Source organism: Tupaia chinensis, unplaced genomic scaffold (genome assembly GCF_000334495.1).
Source record: "Tupaia chinensis unplaced genomic scaffold, TupChi_1.0 Scaffold000605_1, whole genome shotgun sequence".
Taxonomy (NCBI): domain Eukaryota; kingdom Metazoa; phylum Chordata; class Mammalia; order Scandentia; family Tupaiidae; genus Tupaia; species Tupaia belangeri.
The window spans coordinates 1,548,645-1,572,105 of NW_006160123.1; the positions used below are offsets into that span (position 1 = coordinate 1,548,645).

At 52.6% G+C, this 23,461-nt stretch overlaps 1 protein-coding gene across 1 annotated transcript in view; it reads left to right on the top strand.

Annotated features, from left to right (window-relative positions):
- The window catches only part of EHD4 (EH domain containing 4), a 98,312-nt gene extending 78,062 nt beyond the window's left edge, over positions 1-20,250 (top strand). Inside the window, exons 6-7 of the mRNA XM_006158718.3 lie at positions 9,493-9,657; positions 15,933-20,250. Coding sequence (XP_006158780.1) covers positions 9,493-9,657; positions 15,933-16,469 — 702 coding nt within the window. The 3' untranslated portion in view covers positions 16,470-20,250. The remainder of the gene's footprint in view (positions 1-9,492; positions 9,658-15,932) is intronic.
- Positions 20,251-23,461: the final 3,211 nt, after the last annotated feature.

The window sequence follows — 23,461 nt, forward strand, 5'->3', positions numbered from 1 at the left end:
TAAAATAAAATATTTTATTTCTATTTATTGGTGATCACTAGAGTCATGACATAATTTTCTATGTTTTTCTATGCAAAAATGCATCATGACTTTTCTGATAATCTAATATTTATATATAAAGTAAAATTATGATTGATATTTATATATAAAAATAATATTTATATGTCGAGAATACGTAATACTATTTTATGAAATGTACACACACACACATGAAATATCTATTCAGAAAGTCATGGTCCTCTGAAGCCAGAAGTGCCTCTGCAGTTCAGTCCCAGTGAAGGTCGAACCTGGCTGATCATCAAAGCTCCCACGAGCTTTAACCAATGTAAATTTCCAGGCCCTGCCCAGGAACTTCTGGTTTGGGAGTGGGAGTGGGAGACACATGAAGTCCATATGTGTGTGCATGCATGTGTGTAATCAAATACTACATGTCTATGTGTGTGTGTGTGTGTGTGTGTGTGTGTAGTTCCCTCGGTGATTCCGTTGTCAGTCAACTTAGCTGTACAAGGACAGGTTAGGAGAGCTGATTGCTCCAGGGTCACCTGGTCCATTAGTGACAAAGCCAGGCCTCTGGCTCTCGGTCCAGCCCTCTGCTTTGAGCTCGGAAGGGTGAAGTCACCTCCTTTACTTGAGCTCCCACTGGCCTGTGGGCCACACGTCTAGACCTGCTGGTACTTGCTAAGGAGGCCAGGTCCTCTCAGCTGCCCTTCGTCTTCCCGTGGCAAAGAGCCCGTGTGCCCTCCCACATTCCTCTTGCTTCACAGCGAGTGGCTTCTGGTCTGCCTCAGGCCCGCCTTCTGGAGTGCACACTGCTTGCTACCTTGGTGAGCGTGTGCTCGGCAGCCCTGGGCCCAGTCTAGGCAGCCTTGCCTGGAGCAGCATCCGAAAGCCCTTGTTACAGAAGAATGAACTGTGTGCTGATCGAGGTGTGGGTACTGTGCTGCGGGTGCCCTGGCCGGGAGAGGCAGGGTTGGGGGTTCACTGAGGGGGACGGCTGGGGAGGGGACAAGCCTTCCCGCCTCCTCTCACTGCTCCCCAGCAGCCTCCATCTTCATGCGTCACCATTCCTTATCCTTTCTTCCTGCCTCAAGCTGCTTCCTTTCTGAAACTACAAGCCAATCTTGTTCCAGTTCTGCAATGCATTTACGCTAACTGGTTTGTAAATCCACTTACTGCAGCTCTCCTGAAATGATTTCTCCCTCGCACTTGCACTGGGCCCCAGTGCTTGGTGGCAGGAAGTCGGTCTGTACACACTCAGTGACCTCTTTGTGTTTGGTATTTCTCTTCTCCATCAGGTACAGCCGAGCTTAACCTTTAGGGTATGTGACACCTCACACTTACCTTCTAACAAAGCTAGTAACGCACGCCACAGCCTCGGCAGAGTTCAAGTTCTTTTGAACTGTTTTTAAATACCCACGGGCATGTTTACTTTACCAGTGACTAAGATGCAGTGGTATGTAGTCATTCAGGTAAAGAAGATGTTGCACCAAGCACCATCACCCATAGACCTTCCTTGGCATCCCTGAGCTCTGGGCCTTCCGAACGGGCCAGTTTGGCCAAGGCTTGGAGAGGCCCAGATGCCACTCTGTATTCTGCCACTGTGAATAATGAAAACCCTTGTGTGTGGGGAGGGCGGGGGCGGTCAGACTTGCTGAGCTTACTTATAGGAAAAAAAGCCTGTATTTTCCTTTTTTTTTTTTTCCCCTAAGAATAGTCTCTGGCTTGTTCCTTTTCACAAAGGAAGATGTTTGAAGTACAGATATTTCCAGCCCGAGCTTCTCAGTGCCAGTTGCTTGTGGGGCAGTACCATGCGGAGAAGCGGGGACGGGAAGCGGTCTCAGCCAGATAAGAAGCAGAACTCAGCACAATGGCCTCAGCCACTAAATGGTGACATTCACTTTATACCAGCTCCTTTTCTTTTTCTTCTTTAGGGAGTTTTTTGCTATAGGACATCTACACTCGCTGGCGAGACAGACAGACAGACAGGGAGAAATCACACCCCAGGGAGGTGGCCATGCTGCAATCCCTTCTCCTCTGTTCTGCTCTCGGGATCTTGGGCACGCACACGTGCCCGGCATGAGTTTAAGCTGCCAGGTCCAGGACTCAAACCACAGTTGACCATTATCCCATCTGCTGGTCCTAGTATCAGATGCTATAATGTTACATTTGGGAACTTGCTTTTGCTTAAATGGACAGGGAGTTGTCTGCGGGGTTTCATTTTTCACCTTGGAGTGTTTGTAACTCCTAAAGATACTTTTATTTTGTTACATTAATCTTCCTTTCTCTTGATTCAGTTTCCCTTCGTTATACCAGCAGTGTCCCAGAAACTCCGTGTTCACCTTAAATGGGTTATTTTGTTCATTCCTGCGGATAACAAAACAAGGTTCAATGTTACTGTCTTCATTTCAGGCAGGGGAACCAACACTCAGAGAGACAAAGTCCCTGAGTCTGTAATTCACAAAATGCAGATTCAAAGGGCCTGACTCTCTTTGGTCTGGAAATCATCCACTCGAAATCCAGCGTTTGTAATTAGCTCCTGCCTTGCGTCCTAGTTTTCTGCATTAATCTGTTACTCTGGGTATTCTTTAAAATGCTCCATCCACAGAAACCCCACAAAGTGCAAAAACTGATGAAGCTAACATTTTGAAAGCATGCAAAAGATCAGCGTTCAGACGTCACCGAGAGGTGTCAGATCTGAGCTGGGCCAAAGCGTCCAGTTAGAAGACGCCGTAATGAAGTGGAATTCACAGCCACCCAGAGAAAACAAGGGCGTCATCATTTAATCAGACTCAAGGTGACAGAAAGGTGACACCTTAACGTGAAAAACACTCTTGCAAAGATCACGTTAAATGGCATGCTTTCCCTGCTTTCTCTGCTTAGACATATATATATATATATTTCATAACTCTCTATTTTAAAAGACAGGAAACCGTTAGAGTGGGTTTCTTGGTGCCCTTCAAGGCCACATCTTAGGCTATCAGTAGACATCCTCTGTGAAGACCGTGCACATCCGGCAGTGCCAGTCGGGCTTCATTTCATGATTCTTTAGAGTAAGTTGTTTTGAGAAAGCCCACAAAAGGGCTTGGAAAATGTAACTTAGTTTTTTCGGGAACCAGCAGTTAGCGTAATGGCTGTATTGCTGGACTCCCACGTAGTCGACCGTGGTTCGCGTCCTGGACCCAGTGGCTTAAAACTCACGCCGGGCGTGTGTGCGTGCATGCCCAAGATCCCGAGAGGAGAATGGAGGAGAAGGGATTGCAGCGTGACCATCCCCCCTGGGGGGTGATTTCTCGCTTTCTGTCTCTATATCTCTCTCTGTCTGGTGAGCGCACGCGCCCTATAGTGAAAAACCTCTCCAAAAAAAAAAAGAAAAAAGAAAATGTAACTTAGTTTTTAATTCAGCTGTAACTGAAGTAGCCAAATTAAAGAAATTAAACTCATACAGATCTCAAGCAATACAGTTTTTGGGCTAAATGAACAGAAGTAGCAAGTGAGGCAAGGTCACTGTCAGACCCCACGCTTGATAAAAACGTTGCTCAAGAACAGGAGAGACTCCTACCGCATGGCCGATCTTCGCTCAACAAAAAAATGAGACAACATTGGGAACCAGCAGTTAACGTAATGGCTATGTTGCTGGACTCCCACGTAGTCGACCGCGGTTCGTGTCCCGGACCCGGTGACTTAAAACTCACTCCGGGCGCGTGTGCGTGCGTGCCCAAGATCCCGAGAGGAGAATGGAGGAGAAGGGATTGCGGCATGACCATCCCCCCTGGGGGGTGATTTCTCGCTTTCTGTCTCTATGTCTCTCTCTGTCTGTCTGGCGAGCGCACGTGCCCTACAGTGAAAATCTCTCAAAAAAAAAAAAAAAAAAAAAAGAGACAACATTGAGGAAGGAACAAGGGAAAATGAGAAGGAAAAGGAAAGGTCAGTGACTTTTGTTCAGGGTTCATTATAGTTCTTGGAATTTAGTTTCATCTTCACAGCGTTTTCTCCTTAGCCACGTGTGGTGTGCACAGCCTGGTGAACCTGCCTGTTTGGTCTGTCGAATTCCTTCTCTGGACAAATGAGGTATTTTGTAGTTCACCAGATGGACCCAGGCAAAGGTGTGTACGTGGGCCATCACTTTAAGGCCTAGTCCATCTTGAGGCTTCAAAAATAGCTCGGTTAGGGGACCAGCAGATGGCATAATGGTTATGTCACTAGACTTCCACATAGTTGACTGTGGTTCACAACCCGGACCCAGCAGCTTAAAACTCACGCTGGGTGCGTGTACATGCATGCTCAAGATCCCGAGAGAAGAAAGGAGGAGAGGGGATTGCAGTGTGGCCATCCCCCCAGGGGGTGATTTCCCACTATCTGTCTCTCTATCTCTACAGAGAGTATACGCACTCTATAGCAAAAATCCCATAGATAAATAAGTAGATAAGTACGTAAGAGAAAACTCAGTCATCCCTGTCTACACGGAGGCCTGGTCTTTGAAAGTCAACCTCAGATGGCCATGCAGGCCCCCTCACCCCCGAGGAATGCTGTTCAGATTCACACGTGCTAATGGCGCCAGTTTGGATTTGAACAGAATAACCGAACATCTACCAGCTGGCCCGCGCTTTCAGCCTCTCACACTCTTACTACCCCGTGAATGGACCATTCTGGGTCTCCAGTTTATTAACTGAATTTTTATATCATCACACTCACTTTTAAAATGTGTGAACCCCCAATTTTCAATGCACTGTGCCAGTTTCCAGTTGAGCTTACAAAGCCTCAGGCCTCCGACGGGTTGTGTTACATTTGCAGACGTGAGTGGCACCGTGTGTCACCATGTTGTCCCCTCCCCCGCCCAGTACCCAGACTCCACACACACTCCACACACATTCAGTCAAGGGCACTGCAGGTCTGCACTCACTTCCTGGGGTCCCCCTCCACACCCAGAGTGGACGTGGCCAACATCACCCCTGGGCGCCTGCTTCTCAGCCTGGAGAAACACATGCACGCACTCGTCACTGGGCCACCTGATCAGATCTGTGTCTGAGATCGTGCCTGTGTGTGAACTCTGTAGACGCTCAGATACGTGTAAGAGGGTGGGAAACCTTTTCCGCTCATTGAGTTACCCAGCCCAGAGAAAAATGGTCCTTTTGGTCCGTGTGAGTTACACACAGCCACCACCATTAGCAACAGGGCTTCTCCAGTTTTATACAAGGAAGAGGATAGAGTGAACAAGACAAGAATGTTCAGAAGCCCCCAGGGGCCCGTGTCTTTTACTTGTGAATTAAACACTCAGGACCCAAATTCAGCAGATTACTCTTCAAATATAGAGTGTTTATTAATTGTTCAGTAAGGACAAAGTGACCAGGAGTCTAAGGCATCACCACCTGCTTCCCCCACCCCCCGCCCCAGCAGGTGGCCTCTGGCCGTGAATGAATAACAGCTAGTAAGGTCTGTGCCCCTTTCGGGGGGCCACGTGCATTCAGTTGCAGTCTCCCCGTGCTCCTGTGGACCACCCGGGTCAATGCAAAGGTAGGTGCCAGTGTGTGGGCGAACAGGCCCCGGAGTTTCAGCCAGAGGGCCGTGGGGGCCCTGGCTTCTCCTTCTTTCCTCATGCCCTTTCCCGCTCCTCCTCTCTGGATTAGTTTTCTCATTGGGAGGAATCGAAGGTCTCCGATGTTTCCACCTCCAGCCACAGGAGCCGTTGCCAGGTCTTGCCCTCGGTCTGGCATTTATTTGGAGAGTCATCTTTGACTCATAAGGGAAGGAGTGAGCTTTTGAAGTTGAATGTGAGCCATTCCGTCCCCTCTGTTTGCTAAGCATCTTCAGAAAATGACAGGAGGGGACCAGCAGTTAGCATAATGGCTATGTCGCTGGACTCCCATGTAGTCGACCACGGTTCGCATCCCGGACCCGGTGGCTTAAACTCACGCCGGGCGCATGTGCGTGCGTGCCCAAGATCCCGAGAGGAGAATGGAGGAGAAGGGATTGCGGTGTGGCCATCCCCCTGGGGGGTGATTTCTCGCTTTCTATCTCTCTCTCTCTCTGTCTATCTGGCAAGCGCACGTACCCTATAGCAAAAACCTCTAAAAAAATGAAAAAAAAAGAAAACGACAGGAGCCGCCCGCAGAAGACCGCAGCCACCGCGTTGCTGGCTCTGTTCGTGTCCGTTTGGGGTATGGGAAAGGGGTCGCCAGGTGTCCTTTTTGGAGCTGCCCAGTGACTTAGGAACAATAACTCAAATCAAAGTTTTCCAAACTCTTGTTCCATACGACACAATCCATTCTGAATTCCAGACTTTTAGCCACTTCAGTAAGACTTTTCAGCAGTTAATTCTATAAGGACAGGAATGGGGCAGTTGGGGGCTAGGCCAGCTCTGCACCTCCTAACTAGCTGTGTGACCTGAGTGGTCATACAGTTTCCGGGAACCAGCAGTTAAGTTACATGAAAGTGGTGCCTCCCAGCTTCGATACTCCATGATCCTAAGAATTACAATCTTTCACTATAATTTTGGAGTTTTGTTTTGTTTTTTAAAGATTTATTTATTTTTCATTTTATTTGTTTATTCTTCAATTTTGGCCAGAGACAGACAGACAGAAAGGGAGAATTAGAAAGCAAGCCACTAGGTTTGGGACTTGATTCGTGGTTGGTCATGTGGGAGTCCAGCGTCCCAACCACTATGTCACCTGCTGGTCCTCAGTATAATTTTTTATAACCTTTATGTAATTTTGGAGTTTTGTTTTGTTTTGTTTTTTAAAGATTTAATTATTTTTTCACATGAGTTTTGCCAGAGAAAGACAGAAAGAGAGAGAGAGGGAGAGTGAGAAAGCAAGCTGTCAGGTTTGGGACTTGATTCGTGGTTGGTCATGTGGGAGTCCAGCGTCCCAACCACTATGTCACCTGCTGGTCCTCAGTATAATTTTTTATAACCTTTATATCAAGTGTATTGTAACTTGATAAATTGCTTAGAGACAAAGTCCTCATGTGAACCTGACCCTGGGTTATTGTCTTAGGATGGCCTAGGCGGGCAGGAGGGGTAGACATGCAGAGGCAGCATGACAGGAGACTTCCATGTGGCCAGTGGGACGTCCTAGAGGTGGTCAGGCTGGGAGCAGCCTGCAGCCTGAGCAGGACGCCTGAGGCTCATGACCCAGGCAGCACCAGGCAGGCAGAGGAAGAGGGAACAGAGACCTGGCCCGAGATCCATCCCCGGGCGTGTCAGGGCCCTAGAGGCCCAGTGTCCAAGGTGTGCTCAGTCATCAGCCAGGAAACACCAGGAGGCTAAGATGAGGGAACAGGTGCCAGCCAGTGGGTGGAGCCATGTGGCAGGTGCACATTACCAGAGTTCAGCCCAGATAAAGTGGGCCCCAGGCTCCAGCGAGTGTTCAGGAACAGGACACCCGTCCTAGGGGGCCGGGGCTGAGTGGGCAGTCAGCCGGGTGGAGGAGCAGAAGCTAAGCCTTCCCCAGCAGGGCCCAGCAGCTCAGGGGCTCCTCACTAGTAGGGGGCAAAGGAGTCCTGGGGAGCTCTGCAGGGGCCTGGGGCTGCCCCAAGCCTGGGCTCTAGGATCGGGAGGAGTCTGAGTAAGGCCTTTTGTGGACGGGAGACCAAGCAGCTGCCTGCTTCTGTCTGGGCTGGCTCCACAGCCAGGCAGGCCTGAGCACGGAAGGGAAAGGTATCCGCAGGCCCAGCTGAGGTCCCCGACCTCAGAGGCCAAGGAAGTGATATAAGAACAGCTGGTTCTCCCTCCAGATATGAGCCCTCCCCCTCCCCCAGCCCCACCCACACCAAAGCAGGCATTCTCTGAATTTGCTGAAATGGCGCCTCACCACCTATTTGTCATAGCCTCAGGAATGCAGTTAAAGCCCAGAATTCTAAAAGAAGGATTCCCGAACGAACTTCGGTTTTCTCTAATTATCTTGGAGAATCTTGTCACTATTTTAAGGCGTCTCAATTTGTAGATAAGTAAGGTTTAGAAACAGGCTGAGCAGTGCCATGGTGGCTAAGGCGGCTGGATCTCACATAGCTGACTGTGGTTTACGTCATGGACCTGGTGGCTTGAAAAACATGCCAGGTTCCTGTGCTTCCCTGCCCAAAATCCTGAAAGGAGGGAAAGATGGAGGAGAAGGGATGGCAGCACTGCCATCTCCCACAGGGGGGCTTCCTCACTCTCCCTCCCTCCCTCTCTTCCATCTTTCTCTTTCTGGTGAGCACATGTGCCCTCTGGCAAAAGTTTAAAAAAAATAAAAATAAAAAAAGCTTGGAATCATTCCTCCAAACCTTTATCTTCAGCAGAGGCCAGGCAGGACAATGCGCCTCTGTTAAGAGGACCTGGGTGTAGCTGGAGCGGTGAGCGTGGTCCGGCCTGAGCCCGTCGGCGTTTGCGGTACGCACGGCTGTCAGACGGCTTCTGGCTGTGTCCGCACACACAGGCCTTCAGGCGAGCTGTGGAATATATCTGCTTGTCCCCTTGATTTAATTTCCATTCTTCCACAAGATTATAGTAGAAGTCTGTTTCCTTTAATAAGATTTTCCAGAGAGCCACATAGTCATTTTCTCTTTGTAATCGCTGCTCTGTTTTTCATCCTTTCTTGTTTTAGTTATTTCCTTGACTTCTAAATTACTCTGTAGAATTCAGGGAATACAAAGAAAACTTTTGTAATGAACATTTCTTGCTGTCCCGAAGCTGGAGCTCGGTGGAAGAGTGGGGATGGTAAGGAAGGCTTGACAGGCCACAGCAAACCCAGGCCCCCCTCAACCCCTGCATCGGGTAACAGTCCCAGGTTGCCACCCTCCCCCCAGCTCTCACCCCTAGGTGATCAGGCCAGGTGGTGGCACAGAGGTCACAGAACTGGACCCATGCAGGAAAGGTCATGGGCTGGTGTCCTGCGACCTCCGGGGCACGCAGGTTGTGTGCGTGGCTGTCATCTGGGCCAGCTGAGACTGGGGCGGGTCAGGACATGAAGACCCTGTAGGGGTGCCTATCTCTATCTCTCTCATGGAAGAAATAAATAAATAAACTTCAAAACAACTGGATACAATCTTATTTTAAAAAAATTATTGAGACCAGCAGATGACGTAGCAGCTACGTTGCCTGACTCCCACATGACTGACCACGGTTTGAGTCCCAGACCTGGTGGCTTGAAAATCACTCTGGGAGAATGTGCATGCGTGTCCAAGATCATGGGAGGCGAATGGAGGAAAAGGGATTGCAGCATGGTCATCCCCCCGGGGGGTGCTTTGTCACGTTCCCTCTCACTGTCTCTCTCTCTCCAGTGAGTGCATGTGCCCTAAGGCAAAAACCTCCCTATTGTCTAGGGCAGAACTCTGGGCCTGCATTCCAGCTCCCATGAAGAACCATGGCCCCCTACCCTCGCCTTGCTCCTGTCCCGAGGACCACGCGTCTGCGTGGGGGTTTGTCCTGCGTGATAATGCATGGAAGATGCAATCTTGTTTGTCCCTCCTCTGGTGCAGCTCTGAATGGCACACCCTCACCTGACCTTTGTCCCGCAGGTTCACGCCTACATCATCAGCCACCTGAAGAAGGAGATGCCAAGTGTGTTTGGGAAGGAAAACAAGAAGAGAGAGCTTATCAGCAGGCTGCCAGAAATCTACATTCAGCTGCAGCGAGAGTACCAGATTTCCGCAGGGGACTTCCCTGAGGTCAAGGCAATGCAGGTACCAGGAGCCCTCTGCAATGTCGGGGGCAGGGGGTGGACACATGGGGCTCTCGTGCGTCAGGATCATAGAGAATGCGAGAACAGTGGCGCGTGATCAGAGGCTCCTGGGGATAAAGCGAAATCACAGGCCTTCCAACACATTTCAACGAAAGGGGGCCCAGCAGCAGGCATGACGCTCACACACGGACCTCAGATGAGCATCCCTCTTAGGCTGTGCTCTAGGAGCTTGTTTTGATGTTAAGGGAACACCTATTTTTAGAATTTCCAGCCTTAAGGCAGTCAGAGCTGAGAGTGGCCATGGGGTCACCTTGTGTGGCCTCCCCCAGCCCTGCTCACCCTGCCCTGCGCTGCAGGATGCTGTGCTCAGACGGCCTTGCTGCTGCTGCTAACCGGCTCCATCGGGGCATGGGCTCTGTGCACATAGCCGGTCCTTGGCCGCACAGCAAGAAATTTGCCTAGAGGCTGGTACTGGGCAGCCTTTGGCCCCAAGGCAGGGCCTCTCTTGAGTTGTGTCTGGCAGCCCAGCTGATCCCGAATGGGTGTGGCATCCGGCCCCTGGCCTGCCCGGCATCCTCCCAAGCAGGGCCTCCCCTTGCACAGAGCCAGACAGACCATCTTCTTGTCCAGTGTCAGGGCCCATGTGCACTGGGGCCTCAGTCCTCACCATAAGTCAGGCAAGAATTTCTAGTGTCTGTAGCCGTCAGTCGAAACTACGAGCAAATGAAACGGGCCAGGGGAAAGAAACCGCATCACACTCTGACACCTCTGGTTTTCCACACCTGACAGAGGTGTGGGTTCTGAGAAATAAGGGACCAGCAGTTAGCGCAATGGCTATGTCTCTGGACTCCTACGTAGTCGACCGTGGTTCGCGTCCTGGACCCGGTGGCTTAAACTCACACCAGGCGCGTGTGCGTGCATGCCCAAGATCCCAAGAGGAGAATGGAGGAGAAGGGATTGCGGTGTGACCATCCCCCCAGGGGGGGTGATTTCTTGCTTTCTATCTCTCTGTCTCTCTCTCTGTCTGTCTGGTGAGCGCATGCGCCCTATAACAAAAACCTCTCAAAAAAAAAAAAAAAAAAAAGAAATAAGTCTCTACAAGGAGGAAGACGATTCTGCAAGAGTCACAAGAGCCTTTCAGGGGCCCCCATGGTGGGGCAGAGTAGAGGGCATGGGCCCTGCCCCGGTGCAGCCCACAGCCACAGCCCCGAGAGAATACAAGCCCGAATGGTTCAAGAGAAGCCAGGAGTCACTGTGTGTGTGAAATTGCCTGGTTTTCAAAGTTAGGCTCGAACTTTCTACATAGTCCAAAATACCACTCAGGCCAAACAAAGCCCACCATATACCTGCACCCCGGGACCACCTGCTCCATCTTCCGCCCCTGGTGGAGAGTGGCAGCCCTGACGTTCTGCAGGCAGGAGCACCTTCAAGGGAGGGGGAGAGAAAGGACCACGTGCAGGTGGCTGGAGGGCAGTGTGGATTTTAAAGTAAGCTTTGTGTGAATTACACATTAAAACAGGGTTGGGACCAGCAGTTAGTGTAATGGCTGTGTCGCTGAACTCCCATGTAGTTGAACATGGTTCGAGTCCCAGACCCGGTGGCTTAAGCTCACACTGGGTGTGTGTGCGTACTTGCCCAAGATCCCAAGAGGAGAATGGAGGAGAAGGGATTGCGGCATGACCATCCCCCCAGGGGGTGATTTCTCACTTTCTGTCTCTCTGTCTCTGTCTTTCTGGCAATCGCATGTGCCCTATAGCAAAAACCTCTCCAAAAATAAAAAAGAAAGAAACAGAGGTGGGTCACCCTCTCCAATTCCATGACAGTTCTTTGACCCTGGGGTCACAGAGAGTGGATGGGCTGGATTCGCCGAGTTCATTTTAAACAAACGCAGACACGCCCTTTCCTCCAGCTGTGAAGTAGGTGTTCCCGTACTCAGGCTGAGTTGGGCTTCTGGTCACGAGATGGCTCACTGGAGGGCTGCAGTGGCCTCTTGGAGCAGTCTCAGCAAGTTCCCCTTTCATACCCTTGGTTGTGCCCTGCACCCCGTGGCCAAACTGTAGGACAGCTGTTTCCTTTCCCTATTTCTGAAGGGAACTTGGCTTCTCAACTTTAATGGAGACGCACAGCATGGCGGTGGCCTACTGGGCGCCCTGAGACACTGGCCTAGTGCCGCCCCAACAGAAACCCGTCCAGGCGCTGCTGCTCCCTGAGTGCATCAAGGTCTCCTCCTGGTCCCCAGGTGAGCCCTTACAACAAGGGAGCAGACGAGGGGCTGAGGTCTTCAGGACATCGCTGCCCCAGCCCAGCCCCTCAGAGCTGCCAAAAGGACAGTTCCTACGGCAGGGAGAGTGTGGGAGCAGCCCCAGCCCATGTAGCTGGAAGGTACAGAAGGGTCTGGGCCTTCAGGCCCCTTCCAGGTACCTCAGCACCTTCAAGGACATCCGAGTGCCCAGAGACTGGGAGCAAGGAGCCCCACCACACATGTGCCCCGTTCTTACATGTTCGTTCACTTGTTCATTCACCCAAGAAACGTCAACTAGGCCTACTGTGGCCAGGCACTGTTCTAGGCCCCTGAAATAAGTCAACAAACATGAGTGAATGAATAGCTAGCAGGTGGCATGGTGGTTGAGCTGCTGGACTCCTACCTGGTTGACCATGGTTCAAGTCCCAGACCTGTTGGCTTGGAAATCACACTAGGCATCTATGCACGTTTGCCCAAAATCTCAGGAAGAGAATGGAAAAGGGATTGCAGCATGATCATCCCCGCAGTGGGTCATTTCTCACCTTCCCTCTCGCTGTTTCTCTGTCAAGTACACGTGCCCTATGACAAAAACCTTTAAAAACTAAAATGAAAGAAATAGCCTAGTCTTTGCCACCACAATTGTGGCTGTCAATGAAGCTTTTGGTAAAACCCATTGCTGGGACGCAGGCCCCTCGCTACAGCACAAAAGCCGCCCTGCTTCAGCGTCCTTACTTAAATTACTTACCACCTGCTGTTTACTGTCTGCGTCCCCTTCAGGCTGTAGTCCTGCCATCAAGGACACAGTCCGTGCTTGATTAACACGTGTCAGGCGAGTTAATAAGTGAGCATGTGCTCACGGCATGGCAGGGTGTAGGGTTTGAGTTTCTCAGACCTGGCTCAACCCCAGTTCCTGCAGGGTCTACAGACCAGGGCTTTTTGCACCAAATCCCTAGACACTGGTAAACTATTCCTACTCGGGAAGTCAGCAAGTCCCTTCAGAGAATCCCTGGGAATGATGGGGCTGGTGGGTGGCATGGTGGTTAAGGGCACTGGACTCCCACACGGCTGGCTGTGGTTCGAATCTAGACACGGTGGCTTGTTTTCTCTCTCTCTCTCTCTCTCCCCCCCCCCGGTCAAATTAAAATAAATAAAGGTAAATAAGTAAGTAAGTAAATTGATTAATTTTTAAAAAGAAAGAAAGAATGCCTAGAATGAAGCAGGCCTGAAGCCCACAGGCCAGTTTGCTGTCACTGAGGAAGCTTCGAGCAGGTCCTGGTTGTGGATCACGCCTCTCCCACCTGGGTCTGTTGAGAGTCTAACATCTTCTACAACACAGGTGTTGAGCCCTACGTAGACCACCTGTGGGACAGAGGTGGGAGGCACAGGCTTAGTGAGGAGACACCGTACAGAGAGCTCACTTTGCCAGGTTTCCGTCTCTAGTCTCTATCCACTCCTGGGCCAAGCTGGTCAAGTGACTGTCTGCCATAGAAGTGAGCAGAATATATATTTTGAAGGCTTTTCCCTGATGCTGGATCAGGCCCTGCAGCTGCCCATGCAGCTGCCTGTGTCTGCCCCAAGCCCAGCAGGAGCAGCTCTGACTCACAGCCCAGATGTGTCAGTACCACAGTGGTTAATCCCAGTGCTTCAGGAGCCGGATCCCACATAGCCAACTGTGGTTCCAATTCCTGCCCAGAGGCTTTGAAAATGCACCAGGTTGTGTGTGTGTGTGTGTGTGTGTGTGTGCTCGAGATCCTAGCAGGAAGGAGGAATGAAGGAAAAGGACTGTGGTGTGGACATGCCCTACTGTGAGGGGTTCTCTTTCTCTCTCTTCCTCTCTTCCCACCTCTGGTGACTGCATATACCCTCATCAATAAATAATAATAATAATACCTGCAGAGCAAGAACACTAGAAACACCATCCTTTGCAGACTCCATTGCCCTCCTCCAGAAGGAATCCCGACCTCGCAGCTAGAGAATTGGCAGCATTTCAACAGCAGAGGGCAGCAGAGCCACCCCCCCCACATGCCCTCACAGGGATTTGGAGAGGTTTTTTGTTTGTTTGTTTGTTTTGCTATAGGGCGGTGAGCTCACCAGACAGACAGAGTGAGACAGACAGAAAGCGAGAAATCACCCCCCAGGGGGGATGGTCATGCCACAATCCCTTCTCCTCCATTTTCCTCTCTGGATCTTGGGCATGCACACACATGCGCCCGGCGTGAGTTTAAGCCACCAGGTCCAAGACTCGAACCCCAGTCGACTACAAGGGAGTCCAGCGACATAGCCGTTATGCTAACTGCTGGTCCCCCTCACAGGGATTTGAAAAAACTTCTGGTCAATGTTGGGAACAAGTGAGCAAGGGAGAGCCCCTCAGGCTGCACACCAGCCTCTGTCTCAGGAGGGAGCAATTCTGGGCTCCTGGGCTTGGTGGGCATAGTTGTTGATGGGTAGGTACACCTTCAGATTTCCCAGTGGGTTTTTATCCCAATAAAGACTTCTGTTTGGGACCCACCCTGCTGTGAGCACAGATGACAGCGGAGTAACTCATTCCCTACCCTCCCCACGAGAGGAGGGTTTATTTCCCCTGTGCCCTTCAGGGCAGGAACAGCTGCTGTTTCCTGTCCACCCCTGCAAGTATGTGGCTATTTCCCCTTGCCAGCTTTCCAGAAGTTTGCAGTAGGAGTCCATGCCCCCTGCAGGCTGGTGGAGGGTCCAGGCGAGCCTTCTGCTGCCAGACACAAAGCTCGGTGTGCTCAGGGCCCAGCTCATTCATGGGGAAGTGGGGTAGGTGTTTGTGCATCCCAGGGAATCCCGACTTGTTTACCCCAGCAGCACTGAGATTTTTGTGTAGGCTCCCTTCCCCTCCTCTGTGTTCTCTTTTCAGTGCCCTGGGCTGACCAAGACGCTGACAGCAGGAGCTCAGAGTGCTGGCAGCCGCAGGGTGCTGTTGCTGGAGGTGACAAACTGGTGACTGTGATTTACCACTGAGAGTGAAGGACACAGAAACCAGAATCATGTCAGAAACCAGCCTGCATCACCCCACTGCCCTGAACAAAGTGCAGGCCACACATATGGCTGACTATAGTTCGAATCCCAGCCTTATGACTTGGAAAATAGCCTGAGCACATGTGTTTGCACGCCCCAAACCCGACACTCTGAAGTGGAGAAGGGATTGCACGTGACCGCACCCCATAGGGAGGTGCTTTCTCCCGCTCTCTCCTTCTCTGGGGAGCGCACTTATCCTCCAGCAATTTAAACAACTGGGAAGCCCTAGGAAGTTGCTGTCACTCCTGTGGCCACCAGCAGAGATTAGTCACTAAAAGGAAAAAGTCCACATTGCATCTCATACAATTTGTTTGTTTATTTGCTTTTTTAATTAAGGTTTTTGGGACCAGCAGTTGGCATAATGGTCATGTCGCTGGACTCCCATGTAGTCAACCACAGTTCGAGTCCTGGAACTGGTGGCTTAAACGCATACCATGCGTGCGTGCATGTGTGCCCAAGATCCTGAGAGGAGACTGGAGGAGAAGGGATTGTAGTGTGGCCATCCCCCGGGGGGATGATTTCTCACTTTCTGTCTCTCTCTGTTTGTCTGGCGAGTATATGCGCCCTATAGCAAAAACCTCTCAAAAAAAAAAAAAATTAAGGTTTTGGCCATAGGGCAGACACAGAGGGAAAGTGAGAGATCACCTGGGGGGATGGCCACACCACAAGCTCTTCTCCATTCTCCTCCTGGGATTTGGAGCATTGCACACACATGTACCTGGCACAAGTTTCAAGCCACCGGGTCCAGAATTCCAACCATGGTTGGCCACATGGGCATCCAGCACCTTAACCACTACGCCTCCTGCTGGCCCCGCAACTTGAAACCGTGCCTCCATCTGGCCATCTGGCAAGTTTGAACATGGAACCCTCAAAGAGAGAGCTTTGGACTGGCAGGGGGCGGGGGGAACGTGTGCTTTAGGGAGGAGTCCCCTGGCTGCTGGCTGCCACTGCCCTAGGAGACAGCACTAACCCACGTGTGGCTTCTCCTGCAGGAGCAGCTGGAGAACTACGACTTCACCAAATTCCACTCCCTGAAGCCCAAGCTGATCGAAGCGGTGGACAACATGCTGAGCAACAAGATCTCGTCGCTGATGAGCCTCATCAGCCAGGAGGAGATGAGCATGCCCACGCAGCTCGTGCAGGGCGGCGCCTTCGACGGCACCACCGAGGGCCCCTTCAACCAGGGCTACGGGGAGGGCGCCAAGGAGGGCGCCGACGAGGAGGAGTGGGTGGTGGCCAAGGACAAGCCCGTCTACGACGAGCTCTTCTACACCCTGTCGCCCGTCAACGGCAAGATATCGGGTGTCAACGCCAAGAAGGAGATGGTGACCTCCAAGCTGCCCAACAGTGTCCTGGGCAAGATCTGGAAGCTGGCCGACTGTGACTGTGACGGCATGCTGGACGAGGAGGAGTTCGCGCTGGCCAAGCACCTCATCAAGATCAAGCTCGACGGCTACGAGCTGCCCAACAGCCTGCCCCCCCACCTCGTGCCCCCCTCTCACAGGAAGTCCCTGCCCAAGGCCGACTGAGGGGTGGGCCGCGGAACAGGGCGGGCGGTGGGGTGGGGATCGGGGACCCGGGCCTGCTCTGCCGCTGACTCACTGAATGGCCTTGGGCAAGCCACTGCCCACCCTGTGCCTCGGTTTCCCCCTCTGTAGAATGAGGAGGGCAGACCCTGGACACTAGACGAGGTTCTTGCACCTCTAAAATTCCCTGCGTGTCTATTAAAGTTTTGGGGGCTGGGGGAACAGACAAGGAGATTAAAGGGTTAAGAAGAAAGGGAGATTGTCCTCAGAGTACTGGAAGCCCCAGGACTCTCCCTGGGCTGTGTCCTCACGGTGAGCCTCTGTAGTCCCTGTCTGTCCCTCAGAGGGCACCAGAGGCAGCGGCCAACGGTCTTATTTATTTCATTTATTTCCTGCTGTGTGCAGAGTGGGAAAAACAGAGCAGAGGGCTTCTGCCGCCTCCGCAGTCTGCCAGGGGAAGGCTGGCGCCCCAGGTTTGGAAAGAGGATGCACTGGGTGTGCGTGCGCCCTGTCCCCTCTGCAGGCGCCAGCCCGGCAGGCAGTCAGGCCCCTCCCAGACCTTCCCTGCAGGGTTGTACTTGGGTAGGAATTTGGAACTCAGACTTCTGGTTTGCATTTCAAGTCATGTTGAAGTCCGAAGATCAGCTCTCCTTCTTGGCATGCCCAATAAATTGTAGCAAAGCCCATTTATCAAACTTAAGCCACGGGAAGGAAGAGGTGCCTCTCCTCAGCCAGCTCAACTGTGGAAGTCCTCAAGGCCCCTTGGCTGATGGCAGGATTTAAATCTGCAAAAAAACGTGTCTTGCTTGGTCAGTGCAGTGTCCTGGCCCTGGGGACACAGGCAGACTGAGGGACCAGCCTTGCCCTGGGCTGTCGGGTAAGACCTCAGCCTGCTAGAGTCAGTCAGGCCCTGTTCACAGAACGCAGGCAGTTTATTATGGCTGGGTGTGTTTTTGTTTTTATTTTCTTATAGGATAAAAGCCTTGATACAGAAACAAAATGAAATCTTTCCTACAAAACCTTTTCTTCAAAGGCTGCGTGGTTTGTATGGTGAATGCCCGTCAGCGGCAGGATTTGAACACTTACCGCTCTGGCTCCTGAGTGTCTTCCCCGGGGAACCCCCCCCCGCCGTCCCGCTCAAAGGCCGTGCCAGGGGAAGGTGGGCAGTCCTCACGGCCGCCCTCGTGCCCTGTGGCACCAGCTCGTGCAGCGGGTGCCATCGCCACGATTTCCGCAGTGAGACAGACGAGGAATGGCGCGCCACGGGTGGGGGCCCTTCCGGCCCCAGAACAGTCCCACTGAACCTTACAAGAAACTTTTTTTTTTTCTGTCACCGCATCTGGCAAGAAGTCACCTCCAACAGAGTCAGAACTACAGATTAAGAAAATACTGAATCGGAGGCAGCATTGGCCCAGGTGCTAACTCTCACACGCCCTAGCTCGCTCGCTAAGTCATTTAGATTTAAGAGAAGCACACGCGTAATGTGGCTTTTACTCTTAGCATGCTGAGATTAATTAGAGCAAAACCCTCAACGCCCGCGCTGTACAATGAGCGGAGCGAGCGTGTGAGTGGCTGCACGAGGCTGCCCGTGTCTGTAGGTGCAGTGAGGCCCCCAGAGTGAGGCAGCTGGGAGGAAAGGGTAAAGTCCACGTGTCCAAAGATTGAGAGAGGCCAAGGAGAGCTGACTGTCCGTCCAGGATATTCTCGCTTCTCTAACTGTGCTCAGTTTTCATGTATAAACATATTCACCTGTATGTGCCACATAGGTGTGTTTCGTTTTTTTTTTTTTTTTTTTTTAATTTGCCAGAGGGCCTGTACACTCACCAGAGAGCCAGAGAGAGGGAGGGAAAGTGAGAAAGCACCTCGTGTGGGGATGGTCACGCTGCGGTCCCTTCTCTTCCATTTCTCAGGGGATTTGGGGCACATGGCACACAAGCCAGGCGTGTTTTTCAGGTCCGGGACTTGAACTCTGGTCGGCCATGTGGAGTCCAGCTGCCTTAACCACCATGCCACTGGCTGGCCCAAGTATGTATTTTTCAAACTTGTCAATATGGGCGTATGTGTAGATGGGCACGGTTCATCTCCACAGAGACAGAGAGGAAGCTGTTTTTAGGGGGCAGCCAGCTGAGATTTCTGGTTCTCCGTGGAAGGAAAGTTGCGATCTCCCTCCCGCACACCTCAGGTGGGAGAGACTTCTGGCAGCTGTCATTTCCCTGCAGGGACCTGGTGATGTTCTTGGGGAAGAAGAAAAGGAAATTGAGTGGCCACTGTTCATCCCTTTGCTCCCTCCGGGGGCGGGTGGGTAGTGTGGGTTTTTTCCTAGAAGGGGTCTCCTGCCTCAGCCCCTCCAATAGCGTGGGACCACCACACCCGGCTCTCTCTTTCCTTAATGTCCTCACTTACAACATGAAGTCTCTCATCCCGAAAGTCACTGGGGAGGAAAACAGTGGCAAACAGGGATGGCGACCAAGTGGGGACTTCAAAAGGTTTGTGGAAAAATGGAATTACGCTGCAAATTTAGTTTGGTGCAAAAGAGTTGAAATCCATGGATGTTTTTTTAATTTTTTTATGATGAGAACTTTTTGAAGACCCCTTGCCTGCTCCCAAGACCATCCCAAAGTTCGAGGCCATGTCCAAAGCACCAGGTCTCACCTCGCCTCCCCGCAGCTGAGCAGCGGAGGCCTCTCGGGTCAACTCACCTGGACCCCGTTGCCCTCCCCACACCCCCCTGATTCTCAAAGTGCCTCTCAGAGTGTTTATATGTGGGGGAGCGAGGAGGGAGGAAGCCCCCAAACTCAAGAGCTAGAACACGGTCTTCATGCCCTCCACGATGCCACAGAGGAGAGATCTGGAAGCCTTACTGTCTACACAGCAGATGGTGTCACAGCGCAGACCTCTGCAGCCTTGAGTTTAGGGGGAAGGGACAACCTCAGCCTGTCCCTCCTGAGGTCCCTCCTGAAACCGTAAAGGAACTTTGCACCAAACCTGCCAAAACTCCCCAGCTCCGCAGTGACAGGCAGGTGCCCCCTGCTTCGGCCTCCAAGTCCAGCCCAGCAGCCAGTACCGGTTCTCAGGACCGCAGACGCCCTCCACATTTGCGTAGGCTGCGCCGTTTCTCAGAGGCCGGGCTCCGTCCTCTGGAACATCTGCCTTTATGCAGCGACGACATCTTCGGACTTGGGGCTGTGATTCCTCCCAGGACCGTGGCCTGGAGGGGCTGATTCTTATGCTGTCTCATGGGCCGGGTGTCCAGGCATGTGAGGAGAAGCAAAATGCCCCCCCCTTCCTCCAAACCCTCCCCATCACCAGCCCCCAGGAGAGACCTCGGCCGGAGGTCCCTGCCCTGACCGCAAGATTGCAATCCTCGCCCAGAATGCTGCTGGGCCTCGTGAGGGGCCACCTCTGCCCTCCTGGAATGCCTTGTACTGGTCTGCCATCCAGGGCAGGGCCCACCCACTGGGGCACTGCCAGCACCTGTCCACTTTCCACAGTGGCCCTTCTCCATTCTGCCCAGAGCGTCCTGGGGACATGTTGCCGCGGTGGTAGGAAAGCATTTTACTGTTCATCTCTGCGGAACAGAGAGAAAGATGACCGTTCAGCGCTGGGTTTATTCAGGAAGCCAGAGGCCTCATTTAAAAGAGTATATCGGGTGACCTGTCAGTTAACCACACAGTTAATACACAATGCTTCTATAGTTTTTTTTTTTCCTTTTTGTAATCTTATTTGGAAGTGTCAAAAAAAAAAATGATTCAGTCTACTGATCAATAAACTTCTGGAAGAATCACCACCTTCCCATTGTCTGGCTCTCCAGTGACGGCAGCTGCCTCGGGGGGAGCGGGGGGGCGCCTCGGGAGTAAAGGGTGGTCCCTTGGGCCCATTTGAGATGAGGTTAAGGAGCTCCTCAGCGGGCATGCCTCTTCTCTACTCCATTCCTGTGACCCCCGACACTTCCTCTGTCCTCTGGGAAGGGGGTCGGGGGAGTGGCTCCATCCACCAGAGGCAGAGGAAGGTGGGCAGCACGAGACGCAGGCCGGGAACAGGCAGAGGGAGCCTCCACCTTGCTGGCCATTGTTGGGATCAAGCCAGGCCTGGAGAGGGTCCTGAAGGTACTGGGGACGAAGGGTCTTGGCACTGTCACAGCAGACCCCGGTGGCCTTCACATCCTCTCTCCACGAGGGAGAGAGGGCATGCCCCTGACGTCCTAGAGCAAAGCCCCTACTGGGCTGGCCCTGCCTCCCCCTCTTGCCACTCCTCACAGATGTGCCCTCCCATGGTAGACATGGGGTTTGCCTGCTGGTCCCCGAATACCGTGTAGTGATCCCAACCTGGGTCACCTCGTCAGAGCACTCTCTTCTTCCCACCCTCATGCTGAGCCATGAGGGTTATGTGGTTATGAGATAGAACCTACCCCTCTTTCAAGAGTGAGCCCTCAGGGCAGCAGATGGTGTAGCAGTTATGTCGCTGGACTCCCACATGGCCCGACCACAGTTTGAGTCCCAACTCTGTGGCTTGAAGCTCGTACTGGGCCCATGTGCGTGTGTGCCCAAGATCCCAGGAGGAGAAGGGATTGTGATGTGGCTATCCCCAGGGGGTGATTTCTCACTTTCCCTCTCACTGTCTCAGTCTCTCTCTGGAGAGTGCATGTGCCCTAGGCAAAATAACTCTTAAAAGCAAAGAGAGAGAGTCCTCATTGGCTTGAGCCTATTAGAGTATATCATCCCCTCAGTCACAGATACTGATTCAGGAATGGAAATGAGGCCCAATTCAAGCCTATGAGAGCCAGCGCCTCCCCCCACGTCTATCTCAACTCTTAGGAGAGATGTTCTCTCTTCTCTGAACTTTGCAGTATAAAGGACTGAACCTATTGGTCCAACAGTATTAATGCCCAGATGTAGGGGCAGGGAAGGCTGGTAGGAATATCAAGACCAAGAAGACATTGAGAAAGGCATGGGAAACCCAAGCCTATCGTGACATTATTTGAGCTGCTGGATCAAACCTCACCTGAAGTCCTATTCCTGATAAAATTTTCAGTTATATGGACTAATGCACTTCCTTTGTATTGTACAAATCAGTTCAACCTCGGATTTTGAGTACCAGCAACACAAATAATGCAAACTTTGTACTGACCAACAGGGATCTCATTTCACCAAGGGCGACTTCTATCAGTCATGGCCCAAAAGGAGCCAATCCTTGTAGTGCATGCAGTGGCTGCAGCTGTAGTCAAACGAAAGAGGAAGAAACGCAGTGCCCCAGCCTCATTCCAAATCAACCTCTGTCGAGATCTATGTGCAAAGAGCTGTGAAGTTCAGTCTGTCCTTGGTCAGTCTCACATCATCACTCATGACACCATGGGCCAAGCGTCTTTTTATTTTTTTCAGTTATCAAAAGCCACACGCACTCACAGGGGAGAGACAGAGACAGAGGGAGGGAGAAAACACGGCCACACGCACTCACAGAGGAGAGACAGAGACGGAGGGAGAAAACACTTCCACTGGGGCATGATCACACCACAATACTTCCTCCTCCTTCCCATCAGGATTTGGGACACACATGCACAGGGGCACACGTGCACAGGTGCTCAGTGTGTTTTTCAGCCACTGGGGGTGGGATTTGAACTGTAGTTAGCTATGTGGGATCTGGCTCCCTAACCACTGGATTACAGGGTCAGCCCCCAAGCATCTAAATAGGAAGAAAAACAAGCTCAGTCATCCCTGGGGTAAAGAAGTAGGGAGAGGGACTTTCCAGAAGAAGATTTCACCTGGGGGTGAAAAGACAGGTGAATGTGAATGACAGGAAACAGGAAGGGACATTCTAAGCTGTTAGAACAACTGACGCTCATCCTTGGGGCAGGAAGGCTCTGGGTCTGTCCGGGAAAGAAAGGATGGACCACAGGGAGCACCCTAGAGTGAGTGGGGGAGATAAGCCCGGTCAGGTAAACCGGAGGGCTTCCAAGAAGGTAGGGGTGACGAGGCGGGGCTCTCATAGCAGGCGGCGAGGGTCTTCCTAGGTGTGGGCCACGTGGCCTTTGGTAAGTCGGGTGGTGGCACATGGCGAATGGACCTGCGGGACCGGTGAGAGTAGGAGGCTGGGCTGGGAGGCACCGCAGCACCGTGGGAGACGGCTGGGTCTGGGGTGCGGGCAGGGGTGGAGCTCGGGCTCCTCTCAAGCGCCAGAAGTCAGCCAGTGTCTGCAGGGACCTGGGAACCGCTCGCCCTCCTGAGAGCATCACCTCTCTCCTGCCTCAGCCCCGGGGAGAGGGAGCCACACGTCCCTGGCCCAGCTCTCAATGCCAGCTCTGCCAGCCAGTGACACCTCCCTGAGGAGCGTCCATCTCCTCTCAGAGTTCTGGGGCTGCTGGAGCAGTTGCACCCACAGATGCCCCCAGCTCGTGCCTTTCTGAGTTGAGCCGGACAGTTGTGTGGATCCACTCACTGGCCCTCCGGTGTGCAGCTCAAGGCTGTCGGGTCCCTCTGCACCCCTGCTCCATGCCTGGTCACACCGGCCACACTCCGCGACTCTGGCTTAGGGGAGACTGTCATTTTCACAGCCTTTTCCACGCAGCGGCAGGCCACCTCTCCCCGGGGGGATCCCCCTCAGAAAGTACACTCCTGGGCCCAGAAAATGCCACCCTCCTCTGTCAGACTGATGGGTGGCTGCATTTGTGTAGGGCCGAGAGCCAGGCCATTGCCCCAGTCTACAGGCATCCCCCAGGATGGGGAGGGCTACAGCCCAACATGCCCCCATCCAGACCCCGTCGGTGCTCACAGGGAGGCCCCTGTGGAGATGCAGAAGAGCAGGCAAGACTGGGAAGTGGGCCGCTAGGCTTCCAGCAGAGGTTCCGCCCTTCAGTGCCTTTTATCGCAACTGCTCCTGCCAGACCTGCCAGACCATCCCGGGGACCCCCACATCCTGGAGCCAGGACCCCCACCTGTTGGGGAAGTTGCAGGGCAGGGTGGGCAATGCAGGGGGAGGTCCCCTAGCAAAGGGCCTGAGGC